The 23,899-nt window shown below is 37.4% G+C and overlaps 1 protein-coding gene across 3 annotated transcripts in view; it reads left to right on the forward strand.

The window, feature by feature from the left end:
- Positions 1–23,899, forward strand: part of LOC129397789 (parathymosin-like) — a 297,114-nt gene that overhangs the window by 60,420 nt on the left and 212,795 nt on the right. Inside the window, exon 4 of one of the 3 annotated variants that reach the window (XR_010112201.1) lies at positions 5,551–7,405. The exons of 1 other annotated variant lie outside the window; for it this stretch is intronic. Coding sequence is in view for 1 of the 2 variants with exons in the window: in XM_063604510.1 (XP_063460580.1) it covers positions 5,551–5,592 (42 nt within the window). In the remaining variant the exon portion in view is untranslated. Of the gene's footprint in view, positions 1–5,550; positions 7,406–23,899 lie in introns of those variants that run through there. One more of the 3 variants, XM_063604510.1, reaches the window with a different exon arrangement.

Raw genomic sequence — 23,899 nt, forward strand, 5'->3', positions numbered from 1 at the left:
CAGGTTCCTTGCATGGTTGGGCTACTACTCTCTTTTTTCTAAATTTGGGTGGGGTAGCTGGCTAGGTTTTGCTGTCCAGCAAGACCCCTGGCTGAGATCTGCTATCAAGCTGAGCTGCTGTATAAGCACTGCTATTGCCTCTGATCTGGCTGGGCCACAGGCTGTAGTTATGGAGAAAAGGTAATGCTATTTGACTTCAGTAGTTGCATAGAGTTGCAGAAGGGGCCCCAAGTTAAGTAGATCAGGATGGATGGAATAACTGCCATTGTCAGAAAAAATGCATGGTTGAGATTTGCCTTCCTCCCTAGGAAGTTTCTGGAAATAGGCTTTGAAGCTGAGGGGAGCCCTGATTAAACTTCCAGGTGTGGCAGATCTAGCATCTGCTTGTTATGGGAACTTGCTACAGATTTTCTCTCACCCTGAGTAGGATCTTGGGGTAAGGTCCAAGACTAGGTCTGGAGGGTAGCTGTCTAGGGATTCAAGCCTGGTAACATTCTCTACCTCTTCTGGGAGTGACCATCTTGGCTTTGTGGGTGAGCTATGCTGTTAGCTGATATCTCTGATGGAACTCTGCTGCTTCCAGGTATATTGAGCTTTTACCAAATTCTGCATGCTATTCTCTGTGGACTCCACCTTCTTGCTTTATTTCCTTCTGACCCCAGGTGGCTTAGCTGTGTAGTTTTCTCCCATGTTCCCCATTCCTTATGAGGTGAGAATGAGGATTGGGCTTCCTAGAGACTGTCTCAGAAAGCTAGGGAACCTGGATGTCCATCAACCTGGTTCTCTTTTCTCAGTATAGAAACTGTGGGCCCTGAGGAATCTTCTCTGTGTGGCATGGTGCTGACTTAGAGGAGGAGGGGAAATACAACCAAAGCCAGACCGTTTCTCCCACCTTTTTAATTTTTTCCACTTTTGTGGAACACACAGGTGACTCAGACTTATTCCCACATGTTAAGGTGTTCATCAAGGTGTTTTCGTGTGTGAATAGTGGCTGGTTGAACTTTCTTCTGGGGTAGGAGTGAAGTCTAGGACCTCCTATTTTACCACCTTGCATTAGCATTTTAAATATTTTAAAAAATATCAGCCAAAGTAATTTATTGTAATCAGCTTTGTTTTTATTCTGAGGAAAATGGATTTCTAACCTCAGCTATAGTCATTTGTTACATGACTATAATAATTTGCTTTATTAAAAGTCATCATAAAATAAAACCTGACAGTTTTTTTCATTTTTGCATAATTTTATATATTTTACCACTGGTAAACATTAATGACATTTAAAAAAAGTTTAAGAGAGTTTTAAATACATTAAATTTGTTACTCTTGGAAGTCCATTTAAACATATAGCAACTCTTTGCTGGTTCTCTTTGCCAGTGTGCCCCTCAGAGTCAAATTCAATTATTTCTAAGTTAATGGACCCCTTCACTACACAAAATGTAGTCTTTTAACCAGCAGCATCATTTCCTGGGAACTTTTGAAAATGTAAATATTCAACCCTACCCAAGACCTGCTGAATAGGAATCAACAGTTTACATTTTCCATAGGATTCCACATGTACATTAAGGCTTGAGAAGCACTGAGCCAGGAGTGATGACAATAGGCACTTTCAATTTTCTTCTACTTTGTTGTTTTTGATTTGATGAACCCTATTTAAATCTGTCCTTGGTGGTCAAAACAACTGGTATAATGCTTTTCTGCCCAACCTGAAAGAAATTTTGTTTTCTTTGACAAGGAGGCAAATGCAGCTGCATGATTTCAAACTAAACAAATTAAGACAAAGTTGAAGTTTTCCTGAAGAATTCAAAGGTGGGAAAAAAAGTCACAAACAGGTAATTGCTCACATATTACCTGTCAGAAGTAGATGCTGTTCAAGTAATAAGATTTCTTCTTTTTATCTACCAGATCATATTAAACAAAAACACAGATTCCTTTATATAAGCACTGACTACATCATAGTATATGGATGACATTTTATACTACCAGAACTTCTTTTGGATAAAAATGGGTTCTTTCAAAACTATACTTTAAAAAATATGAATATATGAACTAGAACAATTCAGAAAAATAACATGATACCTCCTGACTACTTATACTAAACACATCCGGTGGAAAATAACCCTAGTTTAAAAAAGCAGATGGAAAATTTTCTTCTGGAAATTAATGTTAATAAAGAAATCTTTCTGATACTTGCAAGAATTTCACTATGTGCACAGCTGTAAACAGAATAATGTGGAAAAAAAGATATTATTTTCTTTTCCTATGAGCCCAGCAGAAAGAATCACTTCACTAATTTTTTTAATCTATGAGTAGATAAGTAGAAGTCTTTAAAATAAAATCTTCCACTGATTTTTATATTTTTTTCTGAGAGAAATTCTTGTTGGCACTCTAAAAAGCTGGATTTTCTGTAGTTTTGGCAGAATAAGACAGCCACAAATCATTTGACATTCGTCTTTTTATTTCGTTAACATTAGAGAGCCAAATGCCCCTCTTTTTTTGCAACTGGAGTGGCCTTTCAGGTGATAGAATGCAGGGAAAATGAGATTGTGTAACTCCTAGGGCTAGGTCTGAAGAAACTGTGTAGTTCCTGCCTTGCCCACTAAAATCCATGATGTCTAAATGCTTCCCGTTGGGATACTGCTCTCAGGACCAAGCAGCCATGCTGTGAGAAACCCAGGTCATATGGAAGACATTATGTTCAATTACTCTAGTTGACAGCCTCAGCTGAGCGAGCCATTTTGGAAGTTGAGCAGATAACTGGGGTCCCAGCCAATATCCAACTGCAACATTTTGAGAGACAACAAGTGAGAATCCCTAGCTGAGCTTTTTTAAAATTCCTGACCACAAAATTATAAGCAAAATAAGATGGTTGTTTTAAAATGCTAAATTTTGAGGTAATTTCTTTTTTAGCAATAGATAAAACACCAACGAATGCCACAATCTCTGTACGCAGAGACCATTGTTTCCTTCCTGTTGCACTGTATGTTTCATAGTATTGACTATTCAGCAAAAATATTAGCAATAACTTTGTGTGATCATAAATATATTAATAATCTCTGATTGCTAAAATGTCATTTACCTAATTTCATTTTGTTTTTCAAATCTTACTAACCATATTGAGTTGAAAGACAGCAAAAATGATTTGAGAGAGCATTGTTGGTACTGGCAGGATAGGATTTGTAGAGTGAAGGCAACAGCTTTGGGTACCTGAACCCATGAAAAGGCCAGGTACAACTGACTAAAGAGGGTTATCTAATAAGCAAGCAATAACTGATGAATGGGAGAACAAAATCATTGTTGGCTACTTTTATAGAAGTCCCTTCTGAAAATGACATCATGCCACAGCTTCCTTCAAAGCAAAATGTTTTCCCAAAAATTATAACAAAAACTTATTTTTCGTGAAAGCAGGCCAACTGTTTTCAACTATTAACTTGTGCTGATCTCTAACACATGGATAAAGGGATTTCTAATTTGAAATTAAAGTTTGTTGCTAAAGTGGCAGGCTAGTTTCAGGTTACAGCTGGGAATTCTTGACTTAAATCATGACTGAATCAAGAATCAGTAGTAAACACTTCAAACATTTTGTGCCATTTTTTGCTGGAGTCCAAATCTATCCTTCCTACCCCGGCAAGTTGGCTTCATCTATCTACTGCACTATCTAACTATAGGACATACTAGAGGCTTATAATCTAAAATTATTTTTCCTTTTGGTCCTCACCTAAACCATGTTTAGGCACATTTTAATTTTATTTTTTTAACCTTAATCTATCGGTTTCATTTTATTCTAACATAAGTCTCTATTTATGGGAGGTAACCAATTAAAACTACCAAAAGGTGTGCATATATGAATTGATGGCAGAAGAATAGGTGTATGTAATCATAGATATAATGGGAAAAAAACAAAAATGAAAGAACAGTGCAGTCTTTTTAATGAATGTAACCTATGTTTGTTTGTTTTTTTAGGGAAACAGGATTTTTAAAAAATTTTTTATTCCCACAGGTTTTTTGTGAACAGGTGGTAGTTACATGAGTAAGTTCTTTAGTGGTGATTTGTGAGACTTTGTTGTACCCATCACCTAAGCAGTATATACTGAACCCAATTTGCAATCTTTTATCCCTCACTTGACACCCACCTTTTCTCCTGGGCCCTCAAAGTCCATTGTATCATTCCTATGTTTAGGCACATTCTTAAGTAGGGCTTAGGAATTCTGGGTTTATACTGCATGGGGGCAACTAATGAGTGCTCATATGATTTCTGCTGGCTTGTAAAGTGGTAATTTTCTCATGAGAGATGTCCCTATTTCCCATGAAATTTTTGCTTCTGCTTTCCCCAGGAGTGGCTCTGAGAATAATTGGACTGTATCCTGCAGGAGGGGGGTTAAAGGCAGAGGTATTGCCCTGTTGAGAACTGAGCTTGGTAGAAAGCAAATAGACTCCCAGAAGCATAACTCATAGTGGTGTGCCATAGTTACTACTGAGAAATTGTAGCACTTTTGAAGAAAAGAGAAGAAGGATTAGCTCAATTAAGACACCATCTTCATATCTATGAGACAGAACTAGAGAGGCAAAGAGTGAACCTAAAATATAGGTGACAGGTATATTCAACATGTAAAAACACTTTTCATTTAAACTTACCTTAGTCAGGTTCAGATGCTAACTCATTAAATATGACTACCACTAAAACAACAATGAAAAGAAATGTAAGAAGTAACATAATAGAATGATAAAACAATCCAATTATCTAAATATGTTTTGATCCCCTGATATTTATAATATAGATAATAATCATTAAACCTTGAATTTTATGGTGTCTCCGTGTCTCCAACTGAGGCTTCTTTGAAGTAGTGATGTCATATTAAATGCTATAAATGGGCAAAGTAATTGATAACTTACATTCTTCAGAATGAGAATATTTGCCCCATCTTAGATTATTCACAGGCCCACTTGTGCTTTTAGAATTCAATTATATTTTATCTTATCAACTTTTCTAACTATTCCTTGTAAATACTCTCTTTTTTAACCTTAAGAGTAATGATTGTAATTTATTCAGTGTGTACCTGGCTACAAATTATACTACAAGGCTACATAATCAAAATAATATGATACTGGTATAAAAGTAAATGCATAAACCAGTGAAACAGAATAGAGAACCCAGGAATAAAGCCAAATACCTACAACAAACAGATCTTTGAGAAAGCAGACAAAGATGTGCACTGAGGAAAGGATACCCTATTCAATAAATGGTGCTTGGAAAATTGGATAGCCACGTGCAGAAGAGTGAAACTGGATCCCTATCTCTCAACATATTCCAAAAAAAAAAATAACACAAGATGGAAGGAAGACTTAAATGTAAGACCTGAAACCATGAAAATTCTAGAAGAAAACCTAGGAGAAACTTTTCTGGACAGTGGCCTAGGCAAAGAATTTATGGCTAAGCAAATACAACAAAAGCAAATACAACAAAATAAGAATAAATATATGGTACTTAATTAATACTTAATTACTCTTATTAATAGTACTTAATTAAATACTCTCTTTTGTGCTTTTGTTTTGCAGTGCTTACTCATCAAACTTCTCCCTTCCTCAATCCTTCCATGACTAAATCCTTCCTTTAGCATATTCAAAGAATGAATATCCTTACCTGAAACAGAGGAGGACTTAATTTCAATGATCACATCATTCACATTTGTTCACATGGCCACCTCTCATGCTAGTGAAGTTGTTAACCAGTATCTTGATTCACGGGAAGTGTGCTGTGGAAGGTTATTTGAACATCTTCTGCCTCCTGCCATTAGTGGTGGTGGCATCGTGCCCAGGATTGAAGTTGGCTACATACTCAACCACAAAGACTGAGGAGAAAGGGATTATGGGCAGTAATGTTTCCTGGTTTTCCCAAAGTTAAGTGTTGAGGCAGGAGATGCCTAAGAAGCCTGTTATAATTCAGTTCATCTGTAGCTCTGGTTGGTAGAGCTTCCCAAAATGTACCTTGCAAATGACTTAGACTTTATATGAAATGTCTTACTTGGGAACAAGACAAAATAGGATGCAGGGCAAGATTTCAGAAAAGATTAGACTGCGTTCTCAGAGAGACTTCGGGTTAGGTCCTACCTCTGCCATTCACTAGCTTTGAATTTGGGCAAAGAATTTATCTTTTCGGCCCTCTGTTTGCTCATATACCACAATGTTCATCCAACAACTATGCCACACTCTTAACGTTGTGTAGCTATTTTGAAACTGTGTTCAAAGTTTAGGTGTGGCAGAGGTTCTTCTTTGACCCAAAGATCAGACAGACTTGGTTCAAATAGATGATGATAATTGCATGCCTCCTGCTGGAGACTGTTTTGAAGATGGACATGTTACCCATTTCTGGCCAATAAGACATAGAGGAGATCAACCTGGAAGGATTATGAGGAAATCTTCCTTGTTCTTGAAGAGATCCATTGGTAGAAATAGCCTTTTCTGCCAGTGCTCATCACTATAGGAGGATGTGATTTTTAGAACTGTGGCAGCCATCTTGTGATCAGGAAGGGTCAAGCTAGAATAATCAAAGCCTGCATGCCAAGGGAAGGAAGTGATGCCATTACGTTGACCCCTGGCAATGTAACGAGTTGCTTCACTAACAGAGCTTGAGACTTTCTTATGGGAAATATTCAATTCTTCTTATTGGATAAGTCTGTTGAATTAGGTTTCCTGTGCGACTTGACACCAAAGGCCTCTTAATAGATAGACCAATTCTATAAAATTAGAATTCAAATATCTATATCAAGGTTTTTTGAAAAAAGAACATGAGACATATGTATAAATAAAGATTTCATGTAGTGCTTTTCATATTGTACGTGCCTAATAAATATCATCAATATTAGAATTAACAGCATTATAATTATTACTTCCTAATGTTCCAAAGTAAGAAAGTTCAAACTATGAAGGTTAAGTTACTTGCCCACGGTTACACAGTGAGCAAGTAATAAAGCAAGGAAGAGAACGTAAATTTCTAAACTTCCACAAGACAAGATGCTTTTCATCAAATGATGCTTTTCATTCTATGTGAGAGATGTACTTTTATGTGGTTGCTGCCACTTTCCCAAACTCTAAATTGTTTAGAGAGTTTATTTTCTATTTTCTAAGCCTTCACGAGCTCTGTATTTTCTAGATTTCTTTTTTTTTATTTTCTAAAAGGAAAAATATAAAAGAACAAACATTATATAGGAGTACAAAGGGCATATGTAATTGCTCCTTCTTTGTAAGAAATTTATTCTACTTTTCAGATTCTTGCATTTATCTTCATATTTTCTCCCAAAGAAGTCAAAAACAAAACAAAACCCCAAAAACTTCATTTTAAGTTCTGTAAAATTGAAAGCAAAAAAGAATCCCATTTATTATTTTTTATATAATAAATACTTCATCTTATCTCCTTGATTGTCGGCTCACTTTTCTTTTTCACTTCATTATATTTTCTTACAAAGAGAGAAGAACCAGAAAATATGAAGCTATATCCCAAGGATGGATATAGCTTGGAATATGGGGAGGGGTAAATCAAAGAATATTAAAGAGGAAACTACCCCATATTATTACCCCATTTGCTTCCATTTCCTAATTTCTCCACAAATTGAAGCAGCAGATAATATTTATTGCTCCTGGTGATGTCATAGTTTTCTGGAAAAATTTATTTTACAAGAGTTTTGTTTCTAATGAATTGAACAGCTTTGATTTGTGTGTTTTGTCCTGACCTTCTGGTTTCAGGACAAGGCTGATTTTTAAGTCTCACAGTATTTCCTAGCAGATTTGCACTCAGCAAAGAATTGAAGCTTTCTTTGTCAACTTTGAAGCTTTATGTGTCATTGTGCAGTGAAAATAATGAAATACAGCATTATTCTTTTGTCGAGAATTAGACGAGCTGGAAATATATTATTTCTCTTAGGTTATCAAGAGCTTATATAGTTACTCAAGTAATTTAATGTGCACTCATTCCAGTTCCCTGCACTTTCAGATTCAGGTTGGTGGAACCAACACATAAGTTGATTTACCATTGCCCCATGGCAAGAAAACCATGGGAGGAATAAAAATTTCCAACAGAGCAGATCACACCCATTAATATTTGCAGTGGTTTTGGTGATTGATGCTTCCACATCCACTCCATTCCAGATGTCTAAAGGAATAACAGTAATGCCACTTCTCTAACTAGTAATTGGTCTAGGCATCGATATAGGTATATCCCTAGATCTATATTAATATATATGAATATAATCTCTATATATGGATATAAATCTATATGGATATGAATCATATATATGGATATGAATCATATATATTGATACAAATATAGATATAGAGATATATATGGATTCTATATACGTGTATGAATATAGATATATCTCTACATTTATATCCGTAGTCATATCCATTTATCTTAGATTAGAATTGGTTTGGATATGAACATAGATATAGAGACCTATCTATATTCTAGATATAGAGATATATCTATATTCATATCCTTGTATATCTCTGTATCAATATTCATGCCTAGACCAATTATATCTATCTATCTATATCTATGCCTAGACCATTCATACACACACACACACACACACACACACACACGAATTTCTAGCAAATGAGGCAAGAGGGAAAGTCAGTTGGTGATGGACAAGAGAGGATTCTGGGATGAATGAGACCTAGAGAGAGTATCTCAGGCTGGATTCCCTAAAGAAAAGCCTGAGATGTGGATTCTTGTGCAAGATATTTGCTGAGGGTGTATTCCCTGGAGACAAACAGTAAGGGAAGCAGAATAGAGTGCAGGAAGAAGGCTAAGCAAGAGTATGTTCTCAGGTGGAGAACGGCTTCAGCCTGGTCCTACAGGAAGCTCTGGGACAAACACTTCACATGGAGTTGGTCCCATGTTGAGGCAAAGAATTGATCTTTTGTAACCCCGTGTTGGTCAATCACTAGTCATTGGTTGGCTCCCTTTTTCCCCAACCCTGATAAGAAAGGACATTGCCTCTCAGGCAAGGTGGGTCCTGTTTTGCCAAATGCAATTCTCACAACTGCTTGGGGACAAGTGTGCTGGCCCAGTAAAGGGAATCTGGGCAAGGCACCAATAGCATCCCTTACTGATGAGATGTCTGAAGCTACCAGGTGTCTGAACACAGTGCCCACACAGAGAAGAGGGCAGGTCAACCTAATCAGAGAGAAATAGAACCATAACCCTGACACACTCAGCATACTCTAGATTTCTTATATGAGATAAATTGCAGAAGTTACTCCGACCCAAGAATTCTGTGATTGCCACCAAAATGCTCTGACATAATACTTACAGAGGCGATATTTCACATATCACTATTGTAAGAGACACACTGAAAAACAGAACATTCAAACAGCACAGATAGATGATAAAATCAAAATATGTCTTCTTCCTGTCTTCCACACCTATCTCCTCATATAGCTTAACTATTTTCTTTTGATGATTTCCTTCATAATACTAAATGATATGCTTATATTTATATTTTTATCAACTCTAAGTAATATATATTGACTTTTTGCCCTAAAACTTGAGAAATTTAGCTCATTTATATTACCTCTGCTTCCCTGCTTTTCTGCTAATGTTTACTAGCTATATATTGGTTAATGTTTTTATTTTGTCATGTTAGGGTTTCAGAAATGCATTCGTATCTTTTTTATGGATTCACCACCTTTGCATGATTTCTGACTCCCTAGATATAAGGTGAGAGAACATGCACCTCTGCACCTCCTTCCTGACCTCTCTCCTTGCCGATAGCTCAGAATTTTTCTCAGCTCTACTATCTTCATGTTGTTAAGGTTTATCACAGTAATGTCTCCCAATGCTTTATTTCACCATTAGCCTTAGAACAGCCCTTATTTAAGTTCACTACTCCAGGTCATCCTAAGGTGTAGGCTCCCAAACCCAGTGTATCATAGCAGTGGTGGCTCCTGCCTATAATCCCAGCACTTTGCGAGGTTGGGGCAGGTGAATTGCTTGAGCTCAGGAGTTCGAGCCCAGCCTGGGCAATGTGGTGAAACCTTGTCTCGACCCAAAATACAAAAATTAGGTGGGCATGGTGGGGTGCATCTGCAGTCCCAGTAACTCTGGCGGCAGAGGCGGGAGGATCACTGGAGCCCGGGGAGGCATGGCTGCAGTGAGCTGTGATCATGCCACTGCCCTCCAGCCTGGGTGACAGAGTGAGACCCTGTCTCAAAAAAAAAAGAATAAATAAAAATAATAAATAAAACATAATTTAAAAGGAAAAGGAAAAAGAGAAAGAATAGAAAAATACCCAAAACCGTTACAGAGCAAGAATCTTCCATGGGCACACCAAGCTTTCTCTCCCTTTCCTCATCACATCTAGCACTTCCTTTCCTGGGTACAAAGTCCAATAAATAAACTTTGCACATGCATGTCAATATCGCTATTCCTTGGGGTGGAAGGAACAGGTGAAAGGCAGAAAGGAGCATAAGTTTTACCCGGAGAGATCAACATCTCCTTGTTTTGGTAATTTCAGGAGTTCCTAGCACTTTTTATTTTAACTCTGTTAGCAATTTTAATCACAAAATTAAAAATGTGTTTGTTGTAAAATTACTCATTTACAAACTATTTATTGTTTGTGTCCTCCATTACACTGTTGGCAACTCAAGGGCTGAAATATTATATCCTTAGAACAGTCTTCCATAATAACATGGTAGATATACATACAATAATTAGAAATGTACAGTGTAGTAGAAAGAACACTAACAAATCTGAGGGTCAATAGTTCCCAGTTCTGCTCCTAAAGTGCCTATTCATTAATTTATTCATTAAATGCATTTTGCATTTCTCCTCTGTGCCAGGGAATTTGCGGGGTACTGAAGAATAGCTTATGTACCCCAAATATACAATCAAAGTTTCACATGACAAGTATAAGTACATTGGAGAAACCAATGTATATTACTTTGGAAGGTACCAGTAGTTTGGCTTATCGAAGCATAAAGCATGAGGCAATAGCTAAAGGGAGATGACCTTGGAGAGACAGGGAGGGTCCAAGATCATGGAAGGCCTAGAGTGCCAAACCAAAGAGCCTGAGTGTTACCCTGTAGTTGTATGGGAGTCATTAAAGGTTTTAAACAGGTCAGACATAGCTATTAAATACAGTCCTGTATTGCAGATAGGAGAATGGCTTTAAGGGGAGGTGATCAGTGTCAGGCAGACTGGAAACATTTCATTGTCCAGTTTCTCCTAGAGGAGAAACTCATCTAGGATGTAGCAGGAGGAATAAAGAGAAGGAGAGAGATTTGAGGAACTGCTAGGAAGTGAAATCAGCAAAATATGAGATGGATTAATATAAGGGTAAGTGAAGAATAGGAAAGTAAGAGTAAAAGAGTGAAAAAGTAACATCCCAAGGCTTCTAGCACAGTGACTACTGTGGCCACTGACCAATAATATGTGGAGGTGATAAACAGAAGAAGACAAGAGGATTAGAGTCAGGGGAAACAAAATGTGATGACAGAGAGAAGAGTGAAAGAGAAAGTAAGCGATTGAAAGATGGTACGCTGCCAGCTTTGATGATGGAGGAAAGGGAAACAGCCAAGGAATGCATGGGGTCCCAAGAAGCTGAATAAGGCGAGGAAACAAGTTCTCCCCTCAGAGGCTCCAGAAGGAGTCAGCCATGCTAACACCTTACCTTTAGCTCAGCGAGACTGATTTTAGACTTGTGACCTCTAGAACTGTATGATAATAAATCTGTGTTGACTTAAGCCACAAAATTTGTGGTAATTCGTTACAGCAGCAATGCAAACTGAAACTTCCAAAAGTATGTATTGAATACCTCCTATGTGCCAGTGTGTATCTTTTAGAAACCATCATACTCATAGGAGAGAAAGAAACAGAAAGAAATTATTATAAATATACTGTGAGAGGGGCTGAAATAAACAGAAGTTTGTACAGTGAACTATGGGGTCAGAAAAGGCAAACAAGTCAATTCTCCCAAGGATAAGGGGCAGGAAGGGCTTCATCGTGGTGGTGAATCTCAGCTGAGTCTCAAAGGATAAATGTAAAAATTACTAGATGATTTCTGAGACTCCTTAAAAAAGCAGCACTCTGAGATCAGTGGACTCTTTTTAAGTGGAGTAATTAACTTGCGAGACATCTTGGGAAACAGGCAGCCATTCCGGGTTGAAGTAATGAATTTCCTCAATTACTTTTCTGAGCTCTTATTAGCATGACGCTCATTTCTCTCCTCCAGATGATCCCTCTGGGTGATGATATTTGATATACCCTGTCATTCTGAACAACCCAAATAATTATAATTTCATTTTTAGTTCTTTGTTTCTCATTATTTATAAATGCATTAGTTTTCTGCCAAAAACTGGGTGGCTCAAAACAACAGAATGTATTGTCTTAGAGTTTTAGAGGCCAGAAGTCTGTAATTAAGGTGTTGTCAGGGGCATGCTCTCTCTGACAACTCTAGAGGAGAATCCTTCCTTGCCTCTTCTAGCTTCTGCGGCTTGCTGGCGATGCTTGGTGTTCCTTGGCTTGTAGATGTGTGACTGAAATCACATGGCTGTCTTCTGCCTGTGTGTCTTCATCTCATCTCTGTGTGTGTCTGTGTCCGTGTGCAAATGTCCACTTTTCATAATGACACCAGTCATTGTGTATTAGGGCTCACCCTAATGACCTCATTGTAACTCAGTTACATCTGTAAATATTCTATTTCCATATAAAGTTAAATTCTGAGGTAAGGTGGATTAGGACCATAATGTATCTTTTTTGGAAGACACAATTCAACACATAAGAATTGATTACCTCAGTTTATTTATACTTATGAATGGATTAGAAAGAGCAAGAATATTAAAAAGCTACTTTGTTCTTTCCTAGGCAAAAAGAAAATATAGAGTGGAAATTTGACAGTAAACAGGTTAAGATTAAGAATAAGAAGACAATAAATAGGATAAGATTAAGAATAAGAAGATAATGAAAAAATATGCAAGTAGTAACAAAATAACTACTCTGTTTTAAAACCCATAAGAAATTTTCTATTTAAATGTTTTAAAGATTTTTTAGGCTCTTTTAGAAAATAGTTTATGATATCACCTGAGATTTTTATAAATGTAAGTTATTTCAGAAAGCAATTTGAATCTGGAATAATATAAATGCATATAGAATTGTTTTCACATAAGGAAGTTAAAAAATTGATCATGAGGTGCAGAAGTTGTAGCAAAAAAGAGGAAGAGGAGACAGTCAGTGACATCAAGATATTCAGTTGCCTTTCTTCTCTTAAGTCCTACTACATGGAAGGGGGGATCAATAATTCAGAAAAGCAGGAAGTTAAAACTTTTGGAAATTTTATTCTTTCGGCAGGAAGTTATGAAAAAGGCTGCCAATATGACACCCTGTAATAAATTATTCATAATCACAGCTGCTAGGAGCTCCCAGGGAACTGCCAAGCTGAGCTGCTTAAGCATTATACCACACTGACCACCCTGAAGTACCAGATCATAGCCAAGAAAGGAAAGATGGTAACTCTATGTACATAAAATAGGGTGAGTTACAGGCATATGCTGATTGAGTACGTTTCAGGAATTAAGAATTAATGAGAAAGACACATTTTAATTTTCTTCCCCTAATCTGCTTTCTAGGGCCATGCATTTTCACTATTCAATGTGTATGCCTTTGTTTTGTTTTAAAATAATGAATAGAATTATAGAAATATGGAGTCAACTTAAAAAAAACATGTCAGACTATTTAAAAGCTGGTATCACCAGTGAAACAATTTTTTTCTTCTATTTTTAGTAGACCCTAATTGTCAGTGAAGTAGCAGATGGTCTCTGGAATACTAATTAGTTTCCTATGGCTCCTGACATTCCTTGGCTTGTGGCAACATCACTGCAATCTCTGCTTCTATCTTCACATCTCTTCTTTGCCTTTACTCAGTCTCCCTCTGCCTTCCTCTTAAAATGATACATGTGACTGCATTTAGGTCCCATATGAATAATCTGGGATGATTTCCTCATCTCAAAATCCTTAGCTTAATCACACCTGCAAAGACTCTGTTTCCAAATAAGGTAATATGTACAGGTTCCAAAGACAAGGACCTGATGTCTTTAGGAAACATAATGCAGCCTGGTATAAACATAGAGTTTGCAAAACTAAAACTTTGACATAATGATAATAAACATGCAGTACTGAGTGGTGGTTAATAAGGTCGGCTCTAGAGTCAACCAACCTGGGTTCAAGTCCCTGCTGTGCCATGTATTACTTGTGCAACTTCGAGCAGGTGAGTCAACATTTCTGTACCTCACTGTCCTAATCTGTAAAATGGGGCCAATATTCTCACCTCTATTAAAAGCATGTGAGGAGGAGTAAATGAGACGATTCGCTTAAAGCTTTTAGCATGTGATCTTCACATGGCAAGGTTTCAGTATTGCCTATTGATAAAACTAGTGAGAACAGTGGCAGAAGAGCAGAACTTTGTGAAATTTCCAATATGATTCTCAATTATTCTCTCTTACAGTTAAAAATTTCCTCTTGGATCACAGAAAATGTCTGAGACCAGCTGAGTAGTTTTATTTGACGAAAAAGACATCAAAATAGCCTTTTTAAAATAAAAGAATTAATACACTCGGAGCAAGAGGGGCTACAGGCAGAAATATTAAATAGAAACAAATGGGGATTTCAGTCTAAATAGTTTCCCTTGTGGCAATACAAATACAGAATTGATTTCCAAGAAAAACACAAAAGCAAATAGCAGAAATGCTTTTAAACTGGTAGACATTAATTGCTTAATGGATGACTAAAGGAGAAGCCATAATTTCAGATTAAAATAGACTGTAAGTGGGTGGATTATTAGTCTAAGCAGCCCTTTTTCGGTGTCCAGAGGTATGTTTTTAAAAATTAGAAAAAAATACTATCCTGGAAGCAAAGGGTACTCTAGAATTCAGTCACTTCTTAAAAGAAACAATTTATGAATCCACTTGGAATGGAGGACATTCTCACCAGCAGGCAGAGTGTGTGGTCTTTTCATTTAGGTGAAAATGGTTGCCTGTACATTCCTTTATTTTAAATTTGGAGTTGAAGAAAAATTGAGAGAAAGACATCTAGGGGTTCAAATCTACTTCACATCAACCATAAATCTGATTTTGGAGAACTAGTCTCTAGGTGATGAGTAGGTATGAGTATATGGGAAGTCAATTCTAGAGGAAGGATTCTCTGCAACCACGAAATAGATACTGAGAATGATTGAATCGGCTAAATATCTCTCCTTATCAATTTTACATGCAAAAGGCTTGCATTCAAAATAAAGTTCAGTTTTTGCCTCCCTGAAATTATATATGAATAACAATTTTTTATTGGAGAACAGCATCGACATGTGAAGCTTTATTTACTCTTTGCTGATACAGGAAGGAGTATTATTATCCCTTTCCAGAATTATCTTTAGCAGCTTCTATCAATGTCCTTGTCATTTTGAGTCTACTGAAATGATTTCTCTGACATCAAATTCTAAGGGGATTCTTCTTTATTGCTTTCCTGTAATAGGATTGTTAAAAAGCCTCCTGTAGTAACCATCAGCACACCTTTTTATTATAAATCAACATTATTGTTCATCCTAACAGGGGAGGTCAGGTTGTGAAAAAGCCTTGTAATAACTTTCCATATTGGCAGAGTCTGATTCAGTAGGTTTGGCATAAGGCTTAGGAATTTGGTTTTCTTAAAATCTCTCCAGTAGCTTCATATATACAGTGTTTTCTGGTAGTTTAAGTACATTAATGTACAAGTTAATAGGAGATCCTTCTCTCTGGAAAAGTGATATGTACGACTCCTTAAGGAGACACTCTAATTCTGCCCCTTGTGACCTGTAGTGCCCTGGTGTGTCAATATTTATACCTATGTGCATGTGTGTGTGTGCATGCATGTGTGTGTTTTAGAGTGCATGAAATAATGCCTATTTACTTCCAAACATTTGGAAAAATCTTGATTTAGACTGTAAGTGGAAATAAGAAAGTGAAAAGTCCCCTAATAATAAAAAACTTTAAAATTATTTGAGAATTGATTATAATTTCAATAACAAAGATTATTATAACAACAGAGTGATCGTCTAGAATATCATAGCTATCAATGTTCTTAACCTTTTTTACTTCCTTCTAATTATGGGATTTTATGAATTCCATGTATCTTTGAGGATGTTTTAAAATTTTTTTGAGCAAAATTGCCAATAACTACCAACAACAATAACAATAATCACAATAGCTGACACCCAATAAGTTTCAGGGACTATAGCAAGCATTTTACATATAGTTTATGTAAATTTACAACTACCTTATCAGAGCAAAATTACTATTATTTCTGTTTTATTGAGGAGGAGATTAAGGTGTTAAGTAACGAAGAAGTTAAATCATACAACCGAAAACTGGTTAGGTTAGGATGATCCCATGAAATCAAATTTTAAAGCTTAACACCTTCATTAAATAAATAAAACTATTAATATTTAAATAAGTGGCATTTTAGAGCACAGGCTTATTTGAAACTTTGCAAATTTTTGCCTCAGAACACGATGCCCCGAGACCAGATTGTTATTTCTTCATTCATCAATTTTTTTATACTGTGTCTACTTCCCAAAGGAATTCAAGTTGGCTTACAACAGCAGACTTGTATCCTAGAGATAAACAATCTAAGAACCGGAAGTTTGATCAGCAGCAGGGAGTATCAATAGCTGCCAGTAGAAGACCTAGCTGAAATGAAGCCACTGTGATCCAAAGCAAAGTTATGACAACTCGGGCAGGAAAGAAAACAGCATGAGTGTGGAGATTAACATTTGTGTTCTGAGTGTGGTGGAAAGAGTTCTTGAGATACTAATCTTACAGATTTTGTTTTCTTGCTGCTCTTTCCAATCTTTTCTTTCTTCATCAGTCTGGGGTACCCCTATGGCCTCCAGGAGAACTAGGGTTGTTGTAGCAGAAATGTAAGGAGAAAAACAATTATTTTCGGTAGTCATTTAGTCATTTTAAGTCCCACACTAGGCTTCTAAGAATCAAAAGGAAAGTCTTGCTGGAGAATTTTTGACATGGAAGTTATTAGAGATGCAAGGGCATTGGGCCCCATCTCTGTGACCCCATAAGGCTCCTTGTCTAGGGGCGGGTGAATATCATCAACATGGAAGAGGTCACTAGTCTAAGAGAGAAGGTCCTGCCCCAGAGGATCCTGGTGGAAGCACGGCGAGGGTGACTTCTCCATCCTCTTAGACAAAGGAGCCATGACCTCATTCTTCAAAACTCTTTAAGTGAAGGCCTTTTATCTACAGCTGCCGGCATGTCTTCTGTGGCCCACTCAGCAAGAAGGACCCCTGCTCATGCTGCTGGAAACTGCCCCATGAGAACAATATCCTTGTCATCAGCCAGGACATGGGGCAAGGTCCTCAATCCTTAGAGTGGGAAGGAGTGGTGTGGAACAAAAAGCCTCAGCACAAGAGCTAAGGGAAACCAAGCCCACACTAGCACTGACATGGGAGAAATTTAGTGCTTCGAGCTGATACACACTTAATGCACAGAGTAATACTGGAAAGACATTGAATATTGGTATAAAAACAAAGCATCCATTAATATTGCATTTTTCACTTAAAATCACTTTCACATGGGGCAAGTAGACGTTTTTTAAAAAGATGTAGAAACACTTTTTTAACATGAAAAAATTGTATTACCTATTTATTGACCCTCTTCTCACAATAGGATATAAACTCCATGAGAGTGGATATCTTATTAACTGAGTGTCTTATTCACTACCATGCTGAATGTAATGATAGAATTATGTCTGGCACTTAATAATTATTTCCTGTGGACAGACTCTGTGACTAATCCTGCTATTAAATGAATGAATTAATGTGGGTTTGAAATGATGACCTTAGGGTGGAAAAGAGTAATCCCTTGAATGTCAACTCCGGTCAACTGGTTTTGTTTCCAGGGAATACAAAACAGAGGACTTTAACCATGGATTTTAACAGTTATCTAACTGAACTTTCAAAAAATTTGAATGTGGCACCTGGCATAGCTGGATTCTGATAACACAGTTATCATAACGGACACATTAGCTGGCATTGACCAGAAAATGGACCTCAGGTAACTGAAAGACTCAGTGACCTGAATTATTTAGCACTGTCCGTCTAAATGCCAGGGAATGCCTGCCTACCTCAAAATCATGGTTTCAGTTTTACCTACTGGATGTTGTGCTGCTCTTTCTGACAGTAATTTGTGGCTAAAGTTCAACTGTTTCTGCAAATTATGAAAAATAAAGAAGGGTACTTGTATTAGTCTGTTCTCACATTGTTTTTAAAGAGCATATATAAATATACGTGACACTGTATATTTATAAAGAAAAGAGGTTTAATTGACTCACAGTTCTGCAGGCTGTAGAGGACGCATGGCTGGGAGGCCTGAGGAAACTTAAAATCATGGTGGAAGGGGAAGCAGATATGTCTTATATGGTTGGAGAAAGAGGAAGAGAGAGTGAAGGAGGAGGTGCTACACACTTTTAAACAACCAGGTCTCGTGAGAACCCACTCACTATCACAAGAACAGTAAGGGGGAAATCTGCCCCCATGATTCAATCACCTCCCACTAGGCCCCTCCTCCAACACTGGGGATTACAATTCCACATGAGATTTGGGCAGGGACACAAATCCACACCATCACTATTCATCTTCCTATTTGCTGCAGAAGCAGAGGATGTACATGTTGTTTGTTCAAAAGTGATACACATTTAAGGTAAAAAAATTAAACATGCATAAATCTCAAAAGAAAAAAATTACCCAGAGAAAAACAGTACTGATAATATAGTGTAAAACTTTCTAGAATACTTTCATGCACAGAGATGCATCATTTTCACAAAAAAATAGTTATTTTATTCATACTGTTTTATAACTTGCTTTCCTCCTTAAAATATATTGTGTACATTTCCCCATACATACTCTTCTCCAGCCATACTGTTATTCTTCAGGTATGCTCTTTTAAGAGCTATGCCATTTTTCATCACAATGATGCACATAATAATGGGGTTAATTCTTTTTCTATTGGTGGATTTATAGGTATTTTCATTTTTAAATATAATATATAGATCTTGAATGTGCATTCTTTTTTTTTTTTTTTTTTTTTTTTGAGACAGAGTCTAGCTCTGTTACCCAGGCTGGAGTACAATAGCGTGATCTTGGCTCACTGAAACCTCTGCCTCCCGGGTTCAAGCAATTCTCCTCCCTCAGCCTCCCAAGTAGCTGGGGCTACAGGCATGCACCACCACACCAAGCTAATTTTTGTATTTTTAGTAGAGACTGGGTTTCGCCCTGTTGGTCAGGCTGGTCTTGAACTCCTGACCTCAGGTGGTCCACCCGCCTCAGCCTCCCAAAGTGCTGGGATTACAGGTATGAGTCACAGCACCCAGCCGAATGTACATTCTTTTAGTGATGTTTGTACAAATATATACTTGTATAGTTTGGATATGTTACTTATGGAACAATTGCTGTCTTCTTCATTAATACTTTTGCAATTTTGATTGAGCTGTGCATCCACATTAAAATAATTCATTTTTTAAAATTAGCTTTCGTGTACTATGCCCTTACTTCAAAAACATTATTTCTTCGCTCATAAGATTAATTTCCTTTTATTGCTATATCATTGGATGTGTTTCTTCAAGTTGCTGAAGAATGATAAATAAATGGGTGATGTACTTTATGAGTCCTTCCAAATATAAGCGTGAATTTTTATTGCCTTTATACATGATAATCAATTTGGCCTGAGACAATGTTTGGTTATATCCTCCCCACCCTCAAACTATGTAAATATTGCCCTAGATTTTCTTGCAAATGTTTCTGAGAAGAAAAGTCTTGGCCCAATCTGAATTTTGGTTATTTATTGGTTATAGATATAGATGTAGGTATATAGACATAGACACAGACTGGTATATCTAGATATAGATATAAACATAGATATAAAGATATGTTTTTATCTAGAGGTCTTACAGATGTTAAAAAATTCTTGTAAATAAAAATACCGTCAGAGGTACTTAGGTGTAGATTTCCTTTGATTAAGTTTGCCTAGAAGATAGTTGACTCTTAAAACTGCATATCTGGATATTTTTTAGTTCTGAAAAGTTTCTTAACATTGTTTCATATTTTTGTCCTCCCTCATAAATAATAATTGTATTTTTGTTGTATTTTCCCTCTGTCTAGTTCATATCTATCATTTATCCAGCCTTTGAATTTCAAGAAAGTCACTCAAATTAGATCTCAACACCCTGTTTTAGCTTTTTCATGGCGTCATTTTGGTCTCTATTTCCTGCAATATGAGTTTTAATTTGTTGTAATACTTTAGTTTCTTGAAGATATTTTACTATATTATTCTTTTTTTTAATATTGAACTGTTCCTTCTTATCTCAGTCCATTCTCTTCTTATATCTTTTTATTTCTGTTTCAAAGAAGCCACATCTAATTTAATTTGATAAAAGTGCCAACATCTTCTTAAAATGTTCTTCTAAGATAATTAGATCACGATTTTCCACCAATGTGCTTCTCTTCTGAGTCTTCAGAATATGATTTCTTTTCCTTTTTCTCCCCAATTTGACCAGGGATGTAGACTTTTCTTTATTTTCTTTTTACCTTTGTACTACTCAAATTCCACTCTCAGATTTGTACCTAGAGAGTAAGATAAAGACAAGCCCCAGTCCAATTGCTATGGTTTGGATGTGAGTCCCCACTCAAATCTCATGTTGAATTGTAATACCCAATGTTGGAGGCAGGGCCAGGTGGGAGGTGATTGAATCATGGGGGCAGGTTTCTCACAAATGGTTTAGTACCATACCCTTGATACTGTCCTTGTCATAGTGAGTGAGTTCTCATGCAATCTGGTCATTTAAAAGTCTGTGGCGTCTCCCCCATCTCTCTTTGGCCCCTGCTTTCCACCATGTGATATGCCTTCTCCCCTTCGCCTTGTGCCCTAATTGTAAGTTTCCTGAGGTCTTCCCAGAAGCCAAGCAGATGCCAGCATCATGCTTCCTGTGAAGTGTGCAGTAACATGAGCCAATTAAACCTCTTTTCTTTATAAATTACCAACTCTCAGGTATTTCTTTAGAGCAATATAAGAACAAACTAATACATCAACTATCAATTTTTGGTAGACCTTTTTTTTTTTTTCAGTTTTGCCCTGTTCTTCTCATCCCATAAATGACTGTTTGATAGTCTGAAAAATTGGAATACATGAGACATTATGTAGAGTTACTGGGAATTCTCCTGTCTTTACCCTAATGTACAAGCATTTGCACATGGAGACTATAATACATTTGGAGTTGCTGCATTTAAATGGGCCTAGAATAAAGGAGGGGCAGAAACAAGGCACACTTCTCTGTCTCTTAAAAAGCAAAGCCTAGGCTGGGCATGGTGGCTCACACCTGTAATCCCAGCACTTTGGGAGGCCAAGGTGGGCGGATCACTTGAGGTCAGGGGTTCGAGACCAGCCTGGTCAACATGGCAAAACCTCATCTCTACTAAAAAGAAAAAAATACAAAAATTAGCTTGGCGTGGTGATGCGTGCCTGTAGTGCCAGCTATATGGGAGGCTGAGGCAAGAGAATCGCTTGAACCCAGGAGGCAGAGGTTAAAATGAGCCAAGATCGTGCCACTGCATTCCAGCCTGGGCAACAAAGAGCGAAACTCCGTCTCGAACAACAACCAAACAAACAAACAAAGAATAACCAAGACCTATGTGAAAGAGAGACCAACCCCGCCCTAGTCACCTGGTTAAAGCATTCATTCCCTGGTGACCTGAGTCAAAGGGCACACAATGGGACAGGTTAAAAATGTCCTGGTTTTGTTTCAGGTAGTCTATATTTCAAGAGGAAAAGCTGGGCATGCCATGAAGTAAAGCCTATATAGGTTTTCTCAACCCAAATCCATCTTATTATTATATGTAAGTTCTGACAATTTCTGTTTTCAGGGTGTGCACTGAACAATATTCAACAGATATTTATCAAGTCGTTGCAATAGGCTGGTGTTGTACTATTGGATGACTTCACAGTGGTGATTAAAAGAGAAATGGCTCTTGCCTTCACATAGCTTTAAGTCTCAGGTGTTCATCAGTCTTAGCTTCTATCACTATTTCTTTCTTTTGCGATGAGGTCTCACTTCATCACCCAGGCTGGAGTGCAGTGGCATGATCACTGCTCACTGCAGCCTTGACCTCCCAGGCTCAAGTGATCCTCCTGCCTCAGGCCTCCAAGTAACTGGGACTACAGGTGTGTGCCACCATGCCCAACTAATTCCCCCCGGCTTGTTTTTTTCAGAGATGGGATCTCGCCACATTGCCCAAGCTGATCTCAAACTCCTGAACTCAAGGGATCCGCCTGCCTCAGCCTCCCAAAGTGCTGGGATTACTAGCATAAGCCACCGCACCAGGACTTTTTTTTCTTTTCTGTGACCCCTTGAGTCCTGGAGTGAGAAATTGTGAGATGCTGCAGGACTAGAGATAGAAGAGGGAGGGAAGTGATACTTCTTAAAGTCTCATTTGAACTTTAACTTTTTATACAATCTGCAAATCTGCAGTCTTAAACCCTTAGTTTTGCCAGTGCAAAATGTGGGTTCCAATGCAATAATATACAGAGATAATTACATACAATTAAGTGATATGTTCACCAAAAAACTCTATTGGTTTTCTATTGTTGCCATAACAAATTACCACAAACCAAGTAGTTTACAAGAATACAAACTTGTTCTTATACAGTTCTAGAGATAAAAGTCCAACATCAGTTTCACCAAGATGAAATCACGATGTTAGCAGAGTTGCATTCCGTGTGCAGGTTCCAGAGGAAAATCCATTTCCTTGCTTTTTCCAGCTTCTGGAGGCCTCCTGCATTCCTTGATGCATAACGTTTTCTTCCTCTTTAAAGCACATTACTTCAAGTTCTCCTTTCATTGTCACATCTTGTTTTCTGATGCTGACTCTCGTGCTTCAATTTTATAATGACCATTGTGATTACATTGCCCACTGGACAAGCCAGGATAGTCTTCCCGTGTTGAGATCCTTAACTAAATTACGTCTGCCAAGTCCCTTTCACCATGCAAAGTATCATATTCACAGGTTCCATGGATTAGGCTGTGGACATCTGGGGCGGGCTGGGCAATTTTCTGCTCCTCAGCCCTTTGCCTTACTTTTGTAGGTAGATCATAAATAGAATTATTATTAAATACCATAGTCTCCTATTACCCATGGTTTCCTTTTCCGCAGTTTTAGCTACCTGCAGTCAACTATGGTCCAAAAATATTAAATGGAAAATTCCACAAATAAACAATTTTAAAGTTTTAAATTTTGCACTCTTCTGAGCATCATGATAAAATCTTGCACTGTCCTGCTCCATTATGTGTATGACATGAATCATTCCGTTGTTCAGCATCTCTATGCCGTAGATGCTACCGGCCTATTAGTTACTTAGTAGCCATCTCAGTTATCAGGCACACTATCTCAGTATTGCAGAGTCTGTGTTCAAGTTAATTCTTTAGTTAACAATGGCTCCAAAATACAAGAGTAGTAATGCTGGAAATTTGAATATGCTAAAGAGAAGCCATAAAGAGCTTCCTTTAACTGAAAAGGTGACCTTGGTGTTCTTTGGCTAGAGTTTGTTACTTTGCATAGTTTTAGACATCCACCGGATTCTTGGAACATATTCCCCCATGGATAAGGGGAGACTACCGTATGCCTTCTCCCAATATTTCAATGTTGCTGGTACACATGTATTAGCTATCTATCACTGCATAGCAAATTATCCCAAATTTAGTAGTTTACAACACAAATATTGATCATCTCACAGTTTCTATGAGTTGAAAACATGGGTACAGATTAACAATGTGCCTCTGGCTCAAAGTACCTCATGAGGTAGCGTGTCCGGAATCATT

Source organism: Pan paniscus, chromosome 4 (assembly GCF_029289425.2).
Source record: "Pan paniscus chromosome 4, NHGRI_mPanPan1-v2.0_pri, whole genome shotgun sequence".
NCBI classification, from domain to species: Eukaryota; Metazoa; Chordata; class Mammalia; order Primates; family Hominidae; genus Pan; species Pan paniscus.